At 43.7% G+C, this 19,098-nt stretch overlaps 1 protein-coding gene across 2 annotated transcripts in view; it reads right to left on the bottom strand.

Moving 5' to 3' along the window:
* QPT (quinolinate phoshoribosyltransferase) overlaps positions 1-19,098 on the bottom strand; it is a 332,914-nt gene that overhangs the window by 109,077 nt on the left and 204,739 nt on the right. For both annotated transcript variants that reach the window (XM_089448013.1, XM_089448012.1), the window contains exon 9: positions 18,926-18,993. In XM_089448013.1, coding sequence (XP_089304139.1) covers positions 18,926-18,993 — 68 coding nt within the window. The remainder of the gene's footprint in view (positions 1-18,925; positions 18,994-19,098) is intronic.

Here is a 19,098-nt window from a genome sequence, read left to right as displayed (position 1 = left end):
TTTATATTTTTCCCTGAGGCTCTTCTCGAACTTTCAATCGGTTACATGACCGCCTCTCCTTTGTGTTGGCTTTGTGAGGAAGGTAAGGCATTTATAATTGGATGCGGTGGTCTCTCTTTAAGATGAGAGGTTTTTCATTACCTTTGGAACTTATAAGTATTAAATTAATCACCCTCCACAATATCAATATCGTAGTCGAGGTTAGCCAATCTTGTGCCGGATCAGTCGAAATTTTGTCAGGTGAAGTGAGGTAAAACTCACTCAGATTTTCCGCCTGTATTTTCTCTATAAAGGACTGTTAGATGAGCATCCTAGATTGTATTCAGATATTTACTGCCAATAATAAGAATCCTCAGATCTGTTGCATCGGTTTTCCCACATTGGGTTTTTTCGATAACAATTGTCCAAAAACAAATGTGTCAATGTGATTGTTCATATGCTAATGTTTCTCTTGCCGTTTAATTTTCAGCTCTAGTTTGTGAAGTCTGCAACAGAATTTATTTTGGTTATTACTGAAGTATTGGTAAATAACTTATCATAAATAAGTCGAAGAAATAAATCAATTATTGCAGCAAATTTTCACATGGTAGCAGAGCAAGGTTCATGCAAGATGGAAGCAAAGAAAAAGGGCATGGAGAACAGTAAGAATAAGAATATTTCGGAATTAACTTCCAAGCTGGAAGAGGAGTTTGCTTGCCTATCAAGTTCTGCATCAGCCGAGGACTGGTACATTGATAGTAGGGCTTCAGCTCATATGACTGGAGAACGAGAATATTTCTCGAGCTATCAGGAGGAACAGATGAACTTTCAAATCACAATGGGTAACAGGACGAAGTGCACCCCAGTAGGAAAAGGAACTGTTATATTCCAGACAGCAGCAGGAGATAGTCTTCGGGCCACGAATGTACTGCATGTGCCAGGTATGGGAATGAATTTGATTTTTGTCTCTCAATTACAAGATAAGGGATATGATGTATACTTCATTGGTAATAGAGTATATGTCAAGCATCCAAGGTGGAAAAAGAGGGCCCAAATTGGAACTTGAAGCAATAGATTATACAAGTTGCAACTCGAGTCTCCTATGGCACTGATAAACAGTAATGTTGATGGAGAAAAAGAATTAAATGAGTTGTGGCATAGGAGGATGGGACACTTACATCATGGGGTGTTACGGATGCTCAAGGAAACTGTTACGGGGGTTCCAGTGCTTACTACCAAGCATGATGATACATGCAGAGGTTGTGTGCTAGGTAAGTATGCCAAAGCAGCATATTCCAGAAGCAACAATAGAGCTAAGAGTGTATTGGGGTTAATACACTCAGACATTTGCGGTCTGATGTCTACAAGGGCCATCAGTGGCGCTGAGTATTTTGTTACCTTCATAGATGACCATTCCAGGAAAACTTGGATCTATTTTTTGAGAACCAAGGATGAGGTCTTTGATCGGTTTAAAGAGTTTAAGGCTCTAGTGGAAAACCTGACAGAAAGGAAGATCAAGATATGCGCTCAGAGAATGGTAGAGAATAAACAAATAAGAACTTCACTGATTTCTGTGCAAGAGAAGGGATCCGAAGAGAATTGACAGCACCCTATAATCCATAACAGAAGGCATTCGCGGAAAGGAAGAACATAACTATTGTTGGAGCGACAAAGGCGATGTTATATGATAAGAATCTACCCAAGTTTTTATGGGCAGAAGCATGCAGCACGACTGTACACATTCAGAACAAGACTCCTCACAAGGCTTTAGGAAAGAAGACACCAGAGGGAGTTTTCATGGGAAAGAAGCCAGAAATAAGTCAACTTAGGATATTCGAAAGTGTAGCTTATTGCCATATTCCAGAAGAGAAGCGGAGAAAGTTAGAGTAGACTGCCGAAGTGTTGGAATTTCTAAGTCTAATTGTTAGAAACCCTTCATGTACTTTACTGATTTATTCCTACCTACTTGTTCTGTTAATTAACAAGTTATGTAAATACTGGAAATAAATACAAGTACATGCTCAACACATTACAAATCATCAACTGAAGGAAACAAAAAACAAGCACACAAGTGACACTGTTGTTTTTGGACCAATGTCCCCGGAAAAACCCAATGCGGGAAAACCGGTGCAACTATTTGAGGGTTTTATTATTATGCAGTTTCTGAATACAATCTAGGTACCAAAACCAGCTCACCCAACAAAGAATAATCTCAGCAGTAGTACCTCTCAGTCGGAGACAGATGTTCCGGCTGAAACCCCGGATAATCACTCCGGCAGCTTCACAGCTCCAATTTGCCCCACAAAACCCCAGCGTCAGCCTCTAGGGATAGCGTCAGCCCTTTTTGGCCCAGCGTTTGCCCAGCATCACTCTGGCTTGGCTTGCGTTAGCCCTTTGGCCCTCTGCGTCACCCACACTGGCCCTCTGAGGCACTGCACAGCTCCTGGCTGTCTCTGCGTGAGCCCTGGCTGGTTTTGCGTCCCTCACTCTCAGCTATTGCGCTGATCCTCCTGGTGCTATCTCTACCTCTCTGCTTCTGTATTCACTACCCCTCAACTGCAACTCTGATCACTCTCTCGACTTCCTTGGCAAACCCAACCCCAGAAAGTTGAAATCTTGATCAACTTGGTGTGTTCTCCAAGTGACCCTCAAGCCTCCTCTTATACTTTTCTCGTTGACAATTCAACGGTCGAGATTAAGCCCCTAATCAATGGCTAAGATTGATTTTGGCTTGATCCATGACTTTTGGACCATTCTAATACGGTTTTATATTAATACACATTAATATTTTCTTTTCCCCAAGTTTAGACTTAGGGACTCCATTAAAAATATTAATTATTTTAATATCTCTCAAACTGTTTAGAATCTGCTCCAACCATTTCTGGGTATTGGATATCTCATGTGCCTTAGCCTCTCCACCAAGTTTCGAGGCTAGAGCACATCCGATGCTACCCCAAATCAACACTCGCTCTTAGCAAAGACTATGCTCTAGTAATACTCCTCACTAAGAATCACCTTGATCATCTGGCATCAGTCAATGTGTTGATGCTAGGCCTGTTTCCTAACATCCTCTGCACTGCTGCATCATGTACTGCTACCCATGGTCCTACCACTGCCACTGCTGCATCTGTATGACAGCCCCTTTCATCATGTTGCATCGTGTTGCCCATAGCACTGCCATTGCTAACTGCTACACTGCAACTCAGTTACTGAGAAGTAAGTAACTGATCTCCAAACTCTGACATTTCTGACAAGCTAGAGACACCCTTGATGCTAAAACTCCGTCTGTTGCTGACAAGTGCTCCCTCTCTGACCTCTGTGCTACCGCAACTATTCCATGCATCTCGCACTATTGCACACCTCTCTGTGCCATCTTGCACTAGTGCAACACTCTCGTGCTTCTCGCACTGCTGCCTCACGCTGTCCTGGGAATCCTACACTTTAGCTCCCTTTGTCGCTCCATCCGATCCTTCTTTACTGACATCCACCAGTACTGCTACTCCTCTTCGGGGCTCCCGTAGCAAGGTATAATCCAAGAGGCTGGGTACCTCGAGGATCCTGCCCCTCATCGCCTGTAGTCCATTTGACTACAGCTCGATGTCTCCCCACTTCCGCTCAAGTGGTGTGTGTGCACTCATGGCACAATCATCGTCTGTCTCCACTTCCTTCTTTGCCCTTGTTGGCGCAGCCTTGGTCTCGGAGGCCTCTCCCTTTCTCTTCTTCCTTGGACACTAGGTCGCATAATGACCCAGCTCCCCACAATGGAAGCATTTGACCTTGGAGAGGTCCTTCTTCTTCCATTTCTCCTGCTTTCCCTCAGATGTTAGGGCAGCATCCACCTCCTCCTCCTTGATTCTGATCCCCTTGTCGCTGCTTCCTGCCTTGCTTAGCCTTCTGATCTCTTCTTGGCGAAGAGAAGCCCACATTTCCTCCCAATCTGGAAGGGTTTCCCTGCCCAGTATGCTCTGGACAAACACCTCCCAGTATTCTGAGACTGCGTTCAGGGTTGTTCTCACCATCAATTCTTGATCCAGCATGGCCCCTATGGAAGTCAGTGGATCTCGGATCTCCTTCAATCAACCACGGAAGATGTCGATCTGTTCTCCCTTCTGCATCTAGTATGACCGTAGCTGATTTTCTAGTAACATCCTTCTTTGTAGAGAAGTATGCTGGTACAATTTCTTTTTTAGGGCCTCCCACATCTCATTTGTCATGTCCTTTTCGGCAATATGTGCTACTTCATGGTCCTCGACCCCATCAAGAATGATGCTCTTGGCCCTCGCCATTGCCTCCTCGTACTTGTCGTTATCAGCTGGGTCAATTGGGATTGCTATCATCCTCAAGGAGAAGTGCTTGACACGATCCCTGTCTAGAACGGATAAGATTCTGGCCTTCCAGACTACGAAGTTTGAGGCTCCATCCAGTCTGTCCTGGTCTCTTACCCCATTCACTGCCATCTCATTGCTCCTCTACTTCCCTCCTGGAAGTTCTTGGTGTGACTCCCTCTGAGCCTCAATTTCCCTCCTGGAAACCCTTCTGCCAATGTTGAGATGCCCCCACTCCAATCGTTAGTGCAGCTGCACCACTGTCCGGATTTCTTGGCTAGAAATCCTCAGTAGCAACTCCCTCATCCTTGGCCTTGCCCTGTTAGGTATTGTTCTAACTACAGTACCCCACCAGCTCCACTCTGCAACTTACCCACACCCTCCTAAACCCTAGCAAACTAAAGGTTAGAGCTCCTACGCTCTGCGCAATCAGGCACTGGCTGAAATGCTCCCCTAGCCAACTGCGTCAACCCTCCGGTCCTTGCGTGGCTCTGCGTGAGCCTTTTCTGCCCTCCTCAGTCTCTGCGCTAGTCTCTTCCTGGCTCAATCTTGATGACGCAAGCACTACGTCACCCCTTCCTTGTTGCTACTCTGTTAGGAATAGCTTCTGTCACTTAGGATAGCTGTTTTCTGCTGCTACTGCTCTGTGTGGCTGATGTCCTTAGTTCTCCTGTGATCTGCAACCACCCTCTGATACCATGTTGGAATTTCTAAGTCTAACTGTTAGAAACCCTTCATGTACTTTACTGATTTATTCCTACCTACTTGTTCTGTTAATTAACAAGTTATGTAAATAATGGAAATAAATACAAGTAAATGCTCAACAGATTACAGATCATCAACTGAAGGAAACAAAAAACAAGCACATAAGTGACACCGTTGTTTTTGGACCAATGTCCCCAAAAAAACCCAATGTGGGAAAATCGGTGCAGCAATCTGAGGATTTTATTATTATGCAGTTTTTTAATACAATTTGGGTGCCAAAACCAACTCACCCAACAGAGAATAATCTCGACAGTAGTACCTCTCAGTCGGAGACAGATGTTCCGGCTGAAACCCCGGATAATCACTCTGGCAGCTTCACAGCTCCAATCTACCCCACAAAACCCCAGCGTCAGCCTCTAGGGACAGCATCAGCCCTTTCTGGCCCAGCGTTTGCCCAACGTCACTCTGGCTTGGCCTGCGTCAGCCTCTGGAGGCATTGCGTCAACCCTCTGGCCCTCTGTGTCACCCATGCTGGCCCGCTGAGGCATTGCGCAGCTCCTGGCTGCCTCTTCGTGAACCCTGGCCGGTTCTGCGTCCCTCACTCTCGACTATTGCGCTAAGATTAATTCTGGCTTGATCCATGACTTTTGGACCATTCTAACACAGTTTTATATTACTACACATTAATATTTTATTTTCCTGAAGTTTAGACTTAGGGACTCCATTAAAAATATTAATTATTTTAACATCTCTCAAACTATTTAGAATTTTCCCAAACCATTTCTAGGTATTGGATATCCCATGTGCCTTAGCCTCTCCACCAAGTTTCGAGACTAGAGCACATCTGATGCTACCTCAAATCAACACGAAGTTGTGTATCTAGTAGGTTACAGTGAGACTTCAAAGGTGTATCGGATCTACATTCCGAGCAGCAAAAATATTGTACTAAGGCGGGATGCGAAGTTCATGGAAGATAAAGCCTTCGGGAAATCTCGTGAGATGCCATTTGAAGAACAGGATGAGGATGCTTCTCTAGTCTAGCAACAGGGATCAGATATGGCAGAAAGACAAGCATCCGGTTCAAGCATGGTAACCAGTACTAACATCTTCTCAAGAGAAGAGGAGCCAGGAGTGCCACAACAAGTACAGGAAGAGGAACAGATGGAACCTCCCACCACTAGTGGAAGAACTAGCCAAGAACTACAACAGACTCTGAGGGACATAGAGGAATTCGTTGGAGCTCCTAGAGCCTAGAAAAGGCAACATAGACAACCTGACAGGTACTAAGCATTGGTAGCTCAGGTCGAAGAACCCTCTAGTTTTCAAAAAGCCGTACAACACCAGGTATGGGTGGATGCCATGGTAGAAGAGTACAGTTCTATCATGACAAATGATGTCTAGGAAATTGTACCAAGACCAGAGAACAGATTAGATGTAGGTTTGAGATGGATCTACAAGATCAAGTATGCTGCAGATGGCAGTGTAGATAAGTACAAGGCTAGTTTTGTTACAAAAGGATATGTGCAAAAGGAAGGAATAGACTATGAGGAAACCTTTGCCCCAGTAGCTTGATATACCTCTATCAGATCCATTATATTCCTTGTGGCACAGATGGGATGAGAGATTCACCAAATGGATGTCAAGACAACATTCTTGAATGGGGTGATAGAAGAAGAGGTATATATCGAACAGCCAAAAGGTTTCGAAACACATGAAAAGAGAACTCATGTGTGCAGGTTGAAGAAAGCCTTGTATGGGCTAAAACAAGCACCCAAAGCTTGGTATGGTCGAATTGACAGCTACTTACAGCAGTTGGGATTCATCAAGAGCGATGTCGATCCCAATATTTATTATCTGCTAGTAGAAGGGGAGCCGTTGATTCTAGTATTGTATGTGGATGATCTATTTTTGACAGGATCATCTAGACTCATAGAGGATTGTAAGAACCTAGAAACTAAGTTTGATATGAAGGATTTGGGGCTAATGCACTATTTTCTGGGATTGGAAGTTTCGCATTAGGATGGTGAGATCTTCCTTGGCCAAGGAAGATATGCATCAGATATTCTGAAAAGATTCAGAATGCAGGATTGTCGACCTATGGATACGCCTATGATTACCAATTGGAAGAAAATAGATGTTTCGGGAGACAAGGAAGTGGACCCCACCTTATACAGACAACTCATTGGTGTTGATTTGGGGTATCATCGGATGTGCTCTAGCCATGAAAATTGGTGGATAGGCTAAAGCGCATGAGATCTCTAGGACCCAGAAATGGTTTGGGCAGATTCTACCCGGTTAAGGAGATATTAAAATAATTAATATTTTTAATGGAGTTCTTAAGTCTAAACTTAGGAAAAAGAAAATATTAATGGGTATTAATCTAAAACTGGGTTAGAAGGTTCCAAATGACATGGATCAAGCCAAATCTAATCTTAGTCAATGACTAGAGATGTAATCTCGACCGTTGAAGGACCAACAGGAAAAGTATAAGAAGAGGCTTGAGGGTCAGTTGGAGAACACACCAGAGTGATCAGTGATTCGATTTTCTAGAGCGGGGTTTGCTAAGAAAAGTCAACTCAGTGATCAGTTTGCAGCGAGGGGTAGTGAGTATGAGACGGAGAGGAAGAGATAGTGTTGAGAGACCAACGAAGAAGCAGAGAGAGGCAGACACTGAGCCAAAGGGAACACGCAGAGCCCAACAGAGACAGCGTAGAGGCCAGAAGGGCCTGCGTCATTCACGCAGAGGGCAACAGGAGTGACGCAAAGGGCCATAGAGGCTGCGCAGTGCCTCAGCGGGCTGACGCAAAGGGTTCCGAGCTGACGCTGAGGCCAGGTGGGCTAACGCTAAGCTTCAGAGGTTGTTGGAGAGGGTTTCGTGGCGCAGATTTTCTAAATATCTGCTTCCGAATAGAGAGGTATTACTACCGGAATATTTTCTCTATCGGGTGAGCCAATTTGGCACCCAGTTGTACTCAGATAGACTACATAATAAAATAACCCTCTGAATTGCTGCACTGGTTTTCCCAAGTTGGGTTTTTCCGAGGACGAGTTGTCCAAAAATAACAGTGTCACTTGTGTGTTTGCTATTTCTTTCAGCTATTGATCTGTAGATGGTTGAGACTGTATTGTGTTTATTTCGATATTTATATGTTTAAATAACTTGTTTGTAATTAACAAGTAGGATAAATAAACTAGAGAATACAGATAAAATATCTAACGGGTAGTACTTAGAAATTTCAACATGGTATCAGATCCAAGTCGCAGATCACAGGAGAGTTGAAGGCACCAACTGAAGCAGAACATTTTGCAGCAGAGACAGCTTGTCCCAAGTGACAGAAGTTGTTCCGAGCAGAAAGCAGAAGAGAAGGGTTGACACAGAGGGACTGCATCATCAGTTCAGGCCAGAGAGAGGTTAGTGCAGAAGCTGAGGAGGGCAGAAAAGGGCTCACGAAGAGCCACATAGAGACCAGGAGGGTTGACACAATTGGCTTGGGGAGCATTTTAGCCAGTGCCGGGATTGCGCAGAGCTTAGAGGCTCAGTGCTTCAATTGTTGGGGCTTAGGAAGCTAGTGGGGTATTGTTGCTACCGAGACAAAACACTACCTAACGGGGCAAAACCAAGGTAGAGGGAGTCGCTACCGAGGCGGAATTCTAGCCAAGGAATCCGGATCAGTGTTGCAGGTGTATAGGAGATCAAAGAGGTGCAACTCGATGGTTGGCAGGCGGATTTCCAGCAGGGAAATCGAGACTCAGAGGGAGTCTAGCAGAGAACTTCCAGGAGGGAAGTAGCAACTCAGAGGGAGTCGAAGAGAGAACTTCCAGAGGGAAGTAGAGACTCGAAGGAGTCGAAAGGAAGAGCAGAGAAATGGCCATGAATGGGCTAAGGGATCAGGATAGGCTGAACGAGGCATCCAACTTTGCCGTCTAGAAGGCCAGGATCCTGTCCATTCTAGATAGACATCGCATCAAGGCCTTCGCCTTGAGAACAGTGGTTATCCCAGTTGACCCAGCTGACAATGAAAAGTACAAGGCAATGGCCAAGGCAAAATGCATCATCCTTGATAGGGTCAAGGATCATGTGGTCCAACATATTGCCGAGAAGGAGACGGCAAAGGAAATGTGGGACGCCTTGAAGAAGTTGTACCAGCATACTTCCGTGCAGAGGAAGATATTACTTGAGAATCAGCTACAGTCATACCAGATGCAGAAGGCAGAGTAGATAGATCACTTCCTCAAAAAATTGAAGAAGATCTGGAACCAACCGAATTCCATGGGGCCACGCTGGATCAGGAGTTGATGGTGAGGACCGCCCTAAACATAGTCTCCGAGGAGTGGGAGACATTTTTCCAGAGCATTCTGGGTAAGGCGAATCTTCCAGATTGTTAAGAATTGTGGGCAACTCTTCGCCAAGAAGAGATCAGATGGTTGTCCAAGACGAGAAGTAGCAGCAAAGGAGTCTGGATCAAGAAGGAAGAGGAAGAGGATGCAGCTCTAGCATCTGCAGGGAAGCAAGAGAAGAGGAAGAAAAATGACCTCTCCAAGATTAAGTGCTTCAACTGCGGGGAACTAGGGCATTATGTGAACCAGTGTCCAACAAAGAAGAATAAGGGAGAGGCGTCTGACTCCAAGGCAGTGCCAACGAAGGCGGAAAAGGAGGTAGAGGAAGATGACAATTGTGCCATGAGCGCTCATGTATCTCTAGAGAAGAGTTGGGGAGACATTAAGTTGTAGTCACGAAGACTACAGGTGATGATGGGGAGGATCCTTGAGGTACCCAAACTCTTGGATCAGATCCATGCTAACGGAGCCCCCAAGAGAGAGTAGCAGGACTAGCGGATGTGGGTAGGAACGGATGCGGATGAACCGGCAGAGTGCTACAGTGCAGTAGTCCTGTGCAGCACATAGTTAGCAGGCTGCAGTAGTGCGAGAGGCACAGAGGAGGATGCAACAAGGCAGGATGGCACAAAGAGGTTTGAAACAGTGCGAGAGGCAAAGAGTTGTTGCAACAGCGTAGAGGCAGTAGAGGGAGCACTTGATAGCGGCAGAGAGAGCTTCAGCATCGGGAGTGTTTCTAGCCTAACAGGGATGTCAGTAGTTGGGTGGATCAGTTACTTACTTCTCAGTAACTAAGTTTCTGTGCAGTAGCAGTGGGCAGTAGCACGATGCAGCATGATGAGAGGGGGTTGTAGTGCAGATGCAGTGTTGGGAGGAAGGACCAGTAGCAGCACGGATGCAGAGGGAGCTACCGTGTGGATGCAGCAGTGGCAATGGCAGGGCCATGGGCAGTAGTACAGGATCCAACAGTGCAGAGGATGTTGGGCGGGGAGGCCTAGCATCAGCACAGGTACCGATGCCGTATTACTAGAGCACAGTCCTCACTAAGAGGGAGTGTTGATTTAGGGTAGCATCGGATGTGCTCTAGCCATGAAAATTGGTGGAGAGGCTAAAGCACATGAGATCTCCAAGACCCAGAAATGGTTTGGGCAGACTCTACACAGTTAAGAAGATATTAAAATAATTAATATTTTTAATGGAGTTTCTAAGTCTAAACTTAGAAAAAATAAAATATTAATGGGTATTAATATAAAACTAGGTTATAAGATTCCAAATGACATCAATCAAGCCAAATCTAATCTTAGTCGTTGATTAGAGATGTAATCTCGGTCGTTGAAGGACCAACAGGAAAAGTATAAGAAGAGGCTTGAGGGTTAGTTGGAGAACACACCAAAGTGATCAGTCATTCGATTTTCTAGAGGGGGGTTTGCTAAGAGAAGTCGAATCAGTGATCAGTTGCAGCGAGGGGCAGTGAGTACGAGACAGAGAGGCAGAGATAGTGCTGAGAGACCAGCGTAGAGGCAGAGAGGCAAATGCAGAAGCCAGAGGGAGCCACGCAGAGGTTAGGAGAGACAGCGTACAGGCTAGGAGATATTAAAATAATTAATATTTTTAATGGAGTTCCTAAGTCTAAACTTAGGAAAAATAAAATATTAATGGGTATTAATATAAAACTGGGTTAGAAGGTTCCAAATGACATGGATCAAGCCAAATCTAATCTTAGCTGTTGATTAGAGATGTAATCTCGGTCGTTGAAGGACCAATAGGAAAAGTATAAGAGGAGGCTTGAGGGTTAGTTGGAGAATACACTAGAGTGATTAGTCATTCGATTCTCTAGAGCGGGGTTTGCTAAGAGAAGTCAAATCAATGATCATTTGCAGCAAGGGGCAGTGAGTACGAGACAAAGAGGCAGAGATAGTGCCGAGAGACCAGCGCAGAGATAGAGAGGCAGAGATAGTGCCGAGAGACCAACGCAGAGGTAAAGAGGCAGACGCAGAAGCCAGAGGGAGCCACGCATAGGCTAGGAGAGACAGCGCAGAGGCCAGGGGGCTTGCGTCATCCACGCAGAGGCTGCAGGAGTGACGCAGAGGGCCAGAGAGGCTGCACAGAGCCTCAAAGAGCTGACGCAGGGGGTTTTCAAACTGATGCAAAGGCCAGGAGGGTTGACACAGTGCTTCAGTTGTGCCGGAGAGGGTTTCATGGGGCAGAGTTTTCGAATATCTGCTTCCGAATAGAGAGGTATTACTGCCGGATTATTTTCTTTGTCGGGTGAGCTAGTTTGGCACCTACTTGTACTCAAAAAGACTGCATAATAAAATAACCCTCAAAAATGCTGCACCAGTTTTCCCAAGTTGGGTTTTTCCGAGGACGAGTTGTCCAAAAATAACAGTGTCACTTGTGTGTTTGCTATTTCTTTTAGTTGTTGATCTGTAGATGGTTGAGATTGTATTGTGTTTATTTTGATATTTATATGTTTAAATAACTTGTTCGTAATTAACAAGTAGGAGAAATAAACCAGAGAATACAGATAAAATTTCTAACGGGTAATACTTAGAAATTTCAACAATTGGGCTACTTATGTATCTGGTCAACACCAGGCCAGACTTGTGTTATGTTGTCAACACCCTTAGTCGGTTCATGGTGGAACCAAAAAGGGCGCACTAGGCAGCAGCAAAGCACATTCTCAGGTATGTGCGTGGAACAGTAAATTTTGGATTAAGGTACACCAAGTGCAATGATATTGAATTGAGAGGATTCACTAATGCAAATTGGGCAGGAAGTTTGGTAGACAGGAAAAGTACCACTAGGTATTGCTTCGATATTGGATCTAGGATGACCTCCTGGCGCAGTAAGAAGCAGAAGTTTGTAGCTTTGAGCTCTGTTGAAGCTCAGTATATGGCAGCTAGCAAAGCAACATGTGAAGCTATATGGCTCAGGAAACTGCTTGTAAAACTATTCAGGAGAAGGATGGAAGCGACAAGGATCTTCTGTTATAATCAAAGTAGTATCAAGCTCTCTGAAAATCTAGTATTTTATGATCGCATCAAATACATCGATATTCGATGTCACTTTATCAGAGACTGTGTTCGGCGTGGAGCGGTACAGTTGGAGTACACTCCCATAGGAAATCTGGTGGCAGACATACTCAACAAGGCTCTAGGAAGAGCCAAGTTTGTTCAATTTTTGTAACAGCTGGGTATGTTGGAAAATCCCTTTCAATATAATGATGCAACGTTTGAGAGGGAGTTGTAGTACAGATGCAGCAGTGGCAGTGGCAGTGGCAGTGTCATAGGCAGCAGTATAGTAGCAGTAGTAACACAGTGTTGGTGGCAGCAGCAGTGCAGAAAGGAGATACTTCAGAAATAGAGCAGTACAAAGGTAGACATTGTTGCTAAAGCATTTTCCTCGCTAAGAGGGAGTGTTATTTTTTGGTAGCATCGGAAGTGCTCTAGCCTTGAAAATTGGTGGAGAGGCTAAGGCACATGAGCTCTTAAAAACCCAAAAACCGTTTGGTGAAATTCCACCCAGATTGTATTTTATTTAAATAATTAATATTTTTAATGGAGTTCCTAAGTCTAAGCTTAGGGAAATTAAAATATTAATGGGTATTAATCAAAATATGGGTGAGAATGCTCTAGAAGGCGGATCAAGTCATGCTTTAATCTTAGCAATTGATTAGAGACTTAATCTCGGTCGTTGAAGACTCAACAGGAAAAGTATAAAATGGAGGCTTGGGGTTCATTTGGAAACACACGGAGAGAACAAATTAATCAAGAATTCAATTCTTAGGGCAAGGTTTGCTAAGTATTTCAACTTAAGTGATCATTCTGCAGCAGAGGGGCAGTGAGAATCTGGGAGGACTTTCCCGAGAATACAGTAAAAAAGTCGGAGAGAGCCAGTAGAGCAGAAAAGTTGTCTGTCACGCAGAAGCCAGAACTGCCGAGAACAGCGGGAACTACCAGGAAAGTTGATGCAGAGGGTAGAAGCTGGAATTGTCGGGAATAGCCAGAACTATCGGGAACTGTCGGAACAACCGGAAAGATGACGCAAAGGGTAGAAGCCGGAACTGCCGGGAATAGTCAGAACTGCCAGAAACTGTCAGAACAGTTAGGAAAGCTGACAAGAGGGCAGACGCTGGAACCACAGGGAACTGTCGGAAATGTCGAGAACTGCCGAAACTGCCGAGAACTGTTGGAACAGCCAGGAGAATTGACGCAGAGGGCAAAGAAAGTGACGCAGAGCCAACGCAAAAATAGTCGGGGTTAGTTAGTCTTTTGCCAGATCAATCGGAATTCTGCCGAGTGAAGTGAGGTAAAACTCACTCAGATTTTCTGCCAATATTTTCTCTGTAAATGACAGCTAGATGAGCATCCTAGATTGTATTCAAATATTTACTGCCAATAAGAAGAATCCTACAGGTTTTCCCACATTAGGTTTTTCCGGGGACAATTGTCCAAAAACAAGTGTGTCGATGTGATTGTTCATATGTTGATGTTTCTCTTGCCATTTAATTTTCAGTTCTAGTTTGTGAAGTCTGCAACTGAATTTATTTTGGTATTTAATGAATTTATTTTGGTAAATAACTTATCATAAATAAGTAGGAGAAATAAATCAATTATTGCAACATAGTTTCACACGAGCTTACACCCAGCACCAGTTATCACCCACATACGGATGGGCAAACCGAGTTCGTGAATAAGTGGCTAGAAGGGTACCTACGGAACTATGTGACGGGGCAGTAGCCAACATGGGTGAGGTGGCTTCATCTAGGAGAGTTATGCTACAACACCACTTATCACATGTCGATTGGTATGTCCCCTTTTCGAGCACTCTATGGATATGATGCACTTTCTTTTTCTGACATGATATTTGGAGATAGCAGGGCCCCAGGGGCAAAGGATTGGGTTCAAGAGAGCCAGGAGATTCTTCGAGCTCTCAAGGACAACTTGTAGGTAGCCTAGAATCAACAAAAGATGTATGCTGACAGACACAAGGTGGAGAGATAGTTTGAGGTGGGGGACATGGTCTACCTACACTTGCAGCCTTACCGACAATCTTCACTCAAGCAGAAAGGGGCAGAGAAGCTCAAGCCACGCTTTTATGGACCATATAGGGTGGCCAGGAGAGTCGGGGAGGTAGCTTACAAGCTGGAGCTACCCACAGAGAGTCAGATTCACAACATATTTCATGTCTCATGCCTGAAAAAGGCATTGGGGCAACAGGTTACAGTAGCCACTGAGTTGCCTCCACTGGATGATGAGGGGCACTTAGTATTGACACCAGAGACCATATTGGAGACACAGGAGAGGAGGCTGAGGAACCGAGTCATCAGGGAGCACTTAGTCAAGTGGAAGGATTTGCCAGATGAGGATGCCACTTGGGAGAGTGAGCAAATTTTGCAGCATCCAGCTTTGCAGTTGCTTGGGGACAAGCAACATTTGGGAGGGGAGGACTATAATGTCCCTTCCTAAATATTTTGCTAAGGAAAAATCACAATTTTGCCAATTTTGTCATTTTTGGGGCTTAAAGTAAATTTTGGAGAAACACTTAGGAAAAGGGGGTCGAAATTCCTTCCTCAGTGGAATGTGGGGGCCACTTTCCCACAAAATACACACCCCTTGATGGAGGAGTTCGAATAGCTAAGGAGGGAGCTCGAAATTGTTGGTGGAGGGGCCCACATGAGGAAAGGGATCAGCAAGTATAAATAAGAGGAAGGCAGCATCATTTGGGGTTTTTGTTCATTTAACTTCTAAGTGTTGCTCTAGTTGTTTAGCTGAGTTACATAGTGTTGTTGAGCACAAGAGTTTCCCAAGGAGGAAGCTCAACCTTCTCTTCGGTGGACTTTGAGTGCCACCCTAGGGAGGCAATTTCATCTATCTTTGGAGGCTGGGAGAGAGACTACGTAGGCACCATGAATTTCTGGCATTAGCTGGGATGTAGGAAGGGAGCCACGCAGTTCTTGGTGGAGTGTGGTGCTGGAATTAGGAGCTAAACTCTTGCTGGGACATTTCTTGACCAAATTCTAGGTGAAGGGAAAGGATTGCAGGTGCCAAAGGGTGTCTTACACGGCAATACGAATTTATGGTGATTGGGCCTGCGTAATCTTGCCCAGGATTACACAGTCATTTGTGGGGACTGAGCGCGGGTTGGCTTGAGAGAGGGATTGAGGACTTGGTTTGTTTGGAACTAGATTGGAGGGGATTTGTGGGGGTTTTCTAGCCCTTTTGTGGAGCAGCAAGCACAACATCTGCTACAAGTTACATTTTCTGGCAGTGGAGAAGAGCCAAGCATTTGGGGTCAATTTTGGAGCGTCAAAACTAGAGCAAACACTTTCTAGGTTTTTCTAGGTTTCGGGCAAGGATCTCAGAAATAATTTGGCAGAATTTTCTAGGCAAATTTGAGGGGTCAAACAGGGGTTCCAAGACAGACAGCAGTGCATTTTTCCAAGGGCCAACGCAGACCTTTATTGGGGAGTTTTCTACATCACATGGGCAGTTGATACTCATTTTTGGTTGTCTGATTTGTGTAAATTTTTATTGTGTTGAATGTGTTGCATTTGCTTGATTACCACTGTTAATTTTCCATTAGGAATATTACATTGATCTCAAATTTTAGAGACTATTTTCTTGGTGGTATATGCTATTGCATGTTGTAAATCTGCATATCACTAATGTGGAAATTTCTGAATCTAACACATCAGAAACCCCTACTACAATTTCTAGTTTACTATCTCCTACTTGTTCTTTACATTAACAAGTTATTTAATTGCATAAACATCGAAGTAAACACAAATGCAGCCTTCACAAATATACAGATCATGCATTGAAGTAAACAGAAACAATAACACATGGGACACCGTTATTTTTGGACAATCGTCCCCGGAAAAACCCAATGCAAGAAAATCGGTGCAGCAGATATGAGGGTTTTATTATTAAACAGATTCTTGAATACAACTAGGGTGCCAAAATTGGCTCACCCAACAGAGAATGTCCTTGGCAGTAGTACCTCTATCCGAAGACAGATATTCCGGCAAATCAACAACTGAATGATCAACTCCACAGTGACTCTGACTGTTCCTTGTGATGGATAGCGAAAGCTTCTCCAAACACTGCTCTGGAACTGCGTTACTCTTCAGGAACTGTGTCACCCTCTCCCGGCTGATCTGCTCTCAGTCTACCCCACAAAATCTTCCCAACGTTGCCTCTGAAGCCCTTTGAGTCCTTTGTATCAGCCTCTACGGCTTCTGTGTTAGCCTCTACGGCCCTCTGCACTGCCTCCTTCATCCTCTACGCTACCTCCTTTGGCCTCTGCATCAGCCCTTCTTGGGCCTGCGTTGTCTCTCTTGGCACTTCACTGCCTCTCTGCTATGTATTCTTCAGCCTTGGATGAAAATCCCTTGCTGAACTGCCCCTCGCTACAACTGATCACTAACTCGATTTCCTCAGCAAACCTCACCCTAGAAAATCGAATTCTTGATCTCTCTTGGTGTGTCTCCAACTGACCCTCAAGCCTCCTCTTATACTTTTCCTGTTGACGATTCAACGACCGAGATTAAGTCCCTAATCAACGACTAAGATTAGATCTGGCTTGATCCTCGTCACTTAGAACTTTCTCACCCATTTTATATTAATACACATTAATATTTTTATTTTCCTAAGTTTAGACTTAGGAACCCATTAAAAATATTAATTATTTTAATATCTCTTCATCCGGGTGGAATTTCTCCAAACGATTTCTGGGTCTTGGAGATCTCATGTGCCTTAGCCTCTCCACCAAATTTCATGGCTAGAGCATATCTGATGCTACCAAAAATCAACAACTAAAACCCTAACTTATATTAGCCTTCTTATAGTTTATTGGGGTTAGTTGAAAGTGTATTTGAACATCTGTATATATTAACTTTGCCTTCAAGGCCTTAGCGATACCTTCTTCCAGACTGTTAGACTCTTACCACCCTTGATCTTTCCTCTATTGAAGACCTTTGTAGGTGATTTTAATGGCAAGCTCCTTAGCCATTTGGCTTGGAAACCCTAGGTCATCTAAACTCTTAAGTCTTACCAAAGAAGCCTCCCTCGTGGGGATAACATTTGGCCACAAAATAGTTGGAGAGAGGCCACTGAGGTGACAGTGGTAGTTGATCTCTTTGTTGCAATAAGACCTAGGTTGGCCAATGAGGTTTTGCACCAAGCCTACTAGATTTCGTTGTAACAAGTCCAAGTTTCAAAGTCATTTTCCAATACTTCCTTGCCTTCAACCCTTTTGCAGCATATTGGTGGCAAAAAGTTGGTAGCTAGTGCCCTAATTGGCAAAAATTTACAATTCCAATACTGAATCAAACATGTAGTGCTTCAAGGTGTGAGCACAATTGGAGCATTTTTTAGCATATACACAGCAAGAAGAGAAACTGTTTGGAGCAAAAACAGTCGAATGACATGGTTTATGTTTGGTAAAACCTTATGTTGAGGCCTAACCAATTGCTCAACAAAACCCCTAAATTAACTTTTGGGTGACTTTGATCCAAGATCAGAATGGTTTGTGGGCAGTCAAGCACCAACATTTGACAATGAAGACCTTTCTTGGGTGGACTTCGACCCACCTACACAGGGAGAGAAATCACAACCTTCAAGGCTAGGGAATTAAGACGAATTCCCACTGTAGACTTAGAGGATACTCATTCCGAGGATGAGGAGGAGGATGATGATGATTTTGATGATAGCCATTAGCACTAGTAGCTGTCGTATTGTAGTAATATGCTTATTTTTGGACTCTAGAGACCATTTAGAGCCTATTTCTTTAGAGATGTATTGCAGTAAGTGTTATTTTTGTTATATGCACCTTTGCTATATAAATGAGAATTTTCGCATAATTGTGTATAACTGGTTTAGATCCATATGGATGCACGTGAATATATTGTTTTTCTTTAAAATTTGAATATTTTATTTATTCTCTGGTTGGCCAGTTTTCTGGTCCATCTTTTCTTACCAGTTCACAGTTCAGGGGATCTACTGGGAATAGAGAGATATTCTTATTTCTGTCTGTATCTATTTGGCTAACATATAAAATATTATTATTTTTTATAAGTACTATATATTTTTCGAGCAGAAATGTAAACGTTACGCATGCACATACAGATGTGAGAACATCTCTATCATACTGGGCTGTAGATGCACCTTGCTACTCTCTCTGAAATTCGACAACCATCAATATCAGCCTTCAATTTTTCCCATGTCATAGTATTCAAAACTATTTTGAGAAATTCAAAATCTCCGAGGAGTTTCCTTTACATGGAGAGCACTAGCCTTATTTATACATCTGTTAACTTGAAATTTACAGTCTATCTCAAAATACTCCATGCCTTACAGACAACATGACGTTAAGAATGAGGGGATAACTCCATTTAGAATATTGATCAAATCACTAAAATTCAATAAACATTGGTAATCGCTACTGCAGAGGTTAAAATTCCATCTTCGACAGTATGTCCAGTAAAAACCAGCAACGTCACATTAGAAAAACAAGACATGCATCTGTGTCAATATTTATTTTCAAAATATTTCACTTTGCAATTTCTTAAATGTTACCTGGAAATAAATGTCACTCCAGTTGCTCCAATTTTTCCAATAGTATCAAGGGTAACATTGCCTGAGGCCTATCCAGCAGAGAAATATGTGAGATCTGGGATTTTTTCTGACAGTCAGTTTACAATAAACATGCAACAAACAAAAGATGTACATTTAAGGATTGAATTCTAAAA

The sequence above is a fragment of the Pinus tabuliformis genome, chromosome X, assembly GCF_031772625.1.
Source record: "Pinus tabuliformis cultivar Carrire ecotype Pingquan chromosome X, CPIR1, whole genome shotgun sequence".
In the NCBI taxonomy this organism is placed as follows: Eukaryota; Viridiplantae; Streptophyta; class Pinopsida; order Pinales; family Pinaceae; genus Pinus; species Pinus tabuliformis.
Note: the sequence above shows the minus strand (reverse complement) of the source record. Positions and strands in the feature narration are given on the sequence as shown.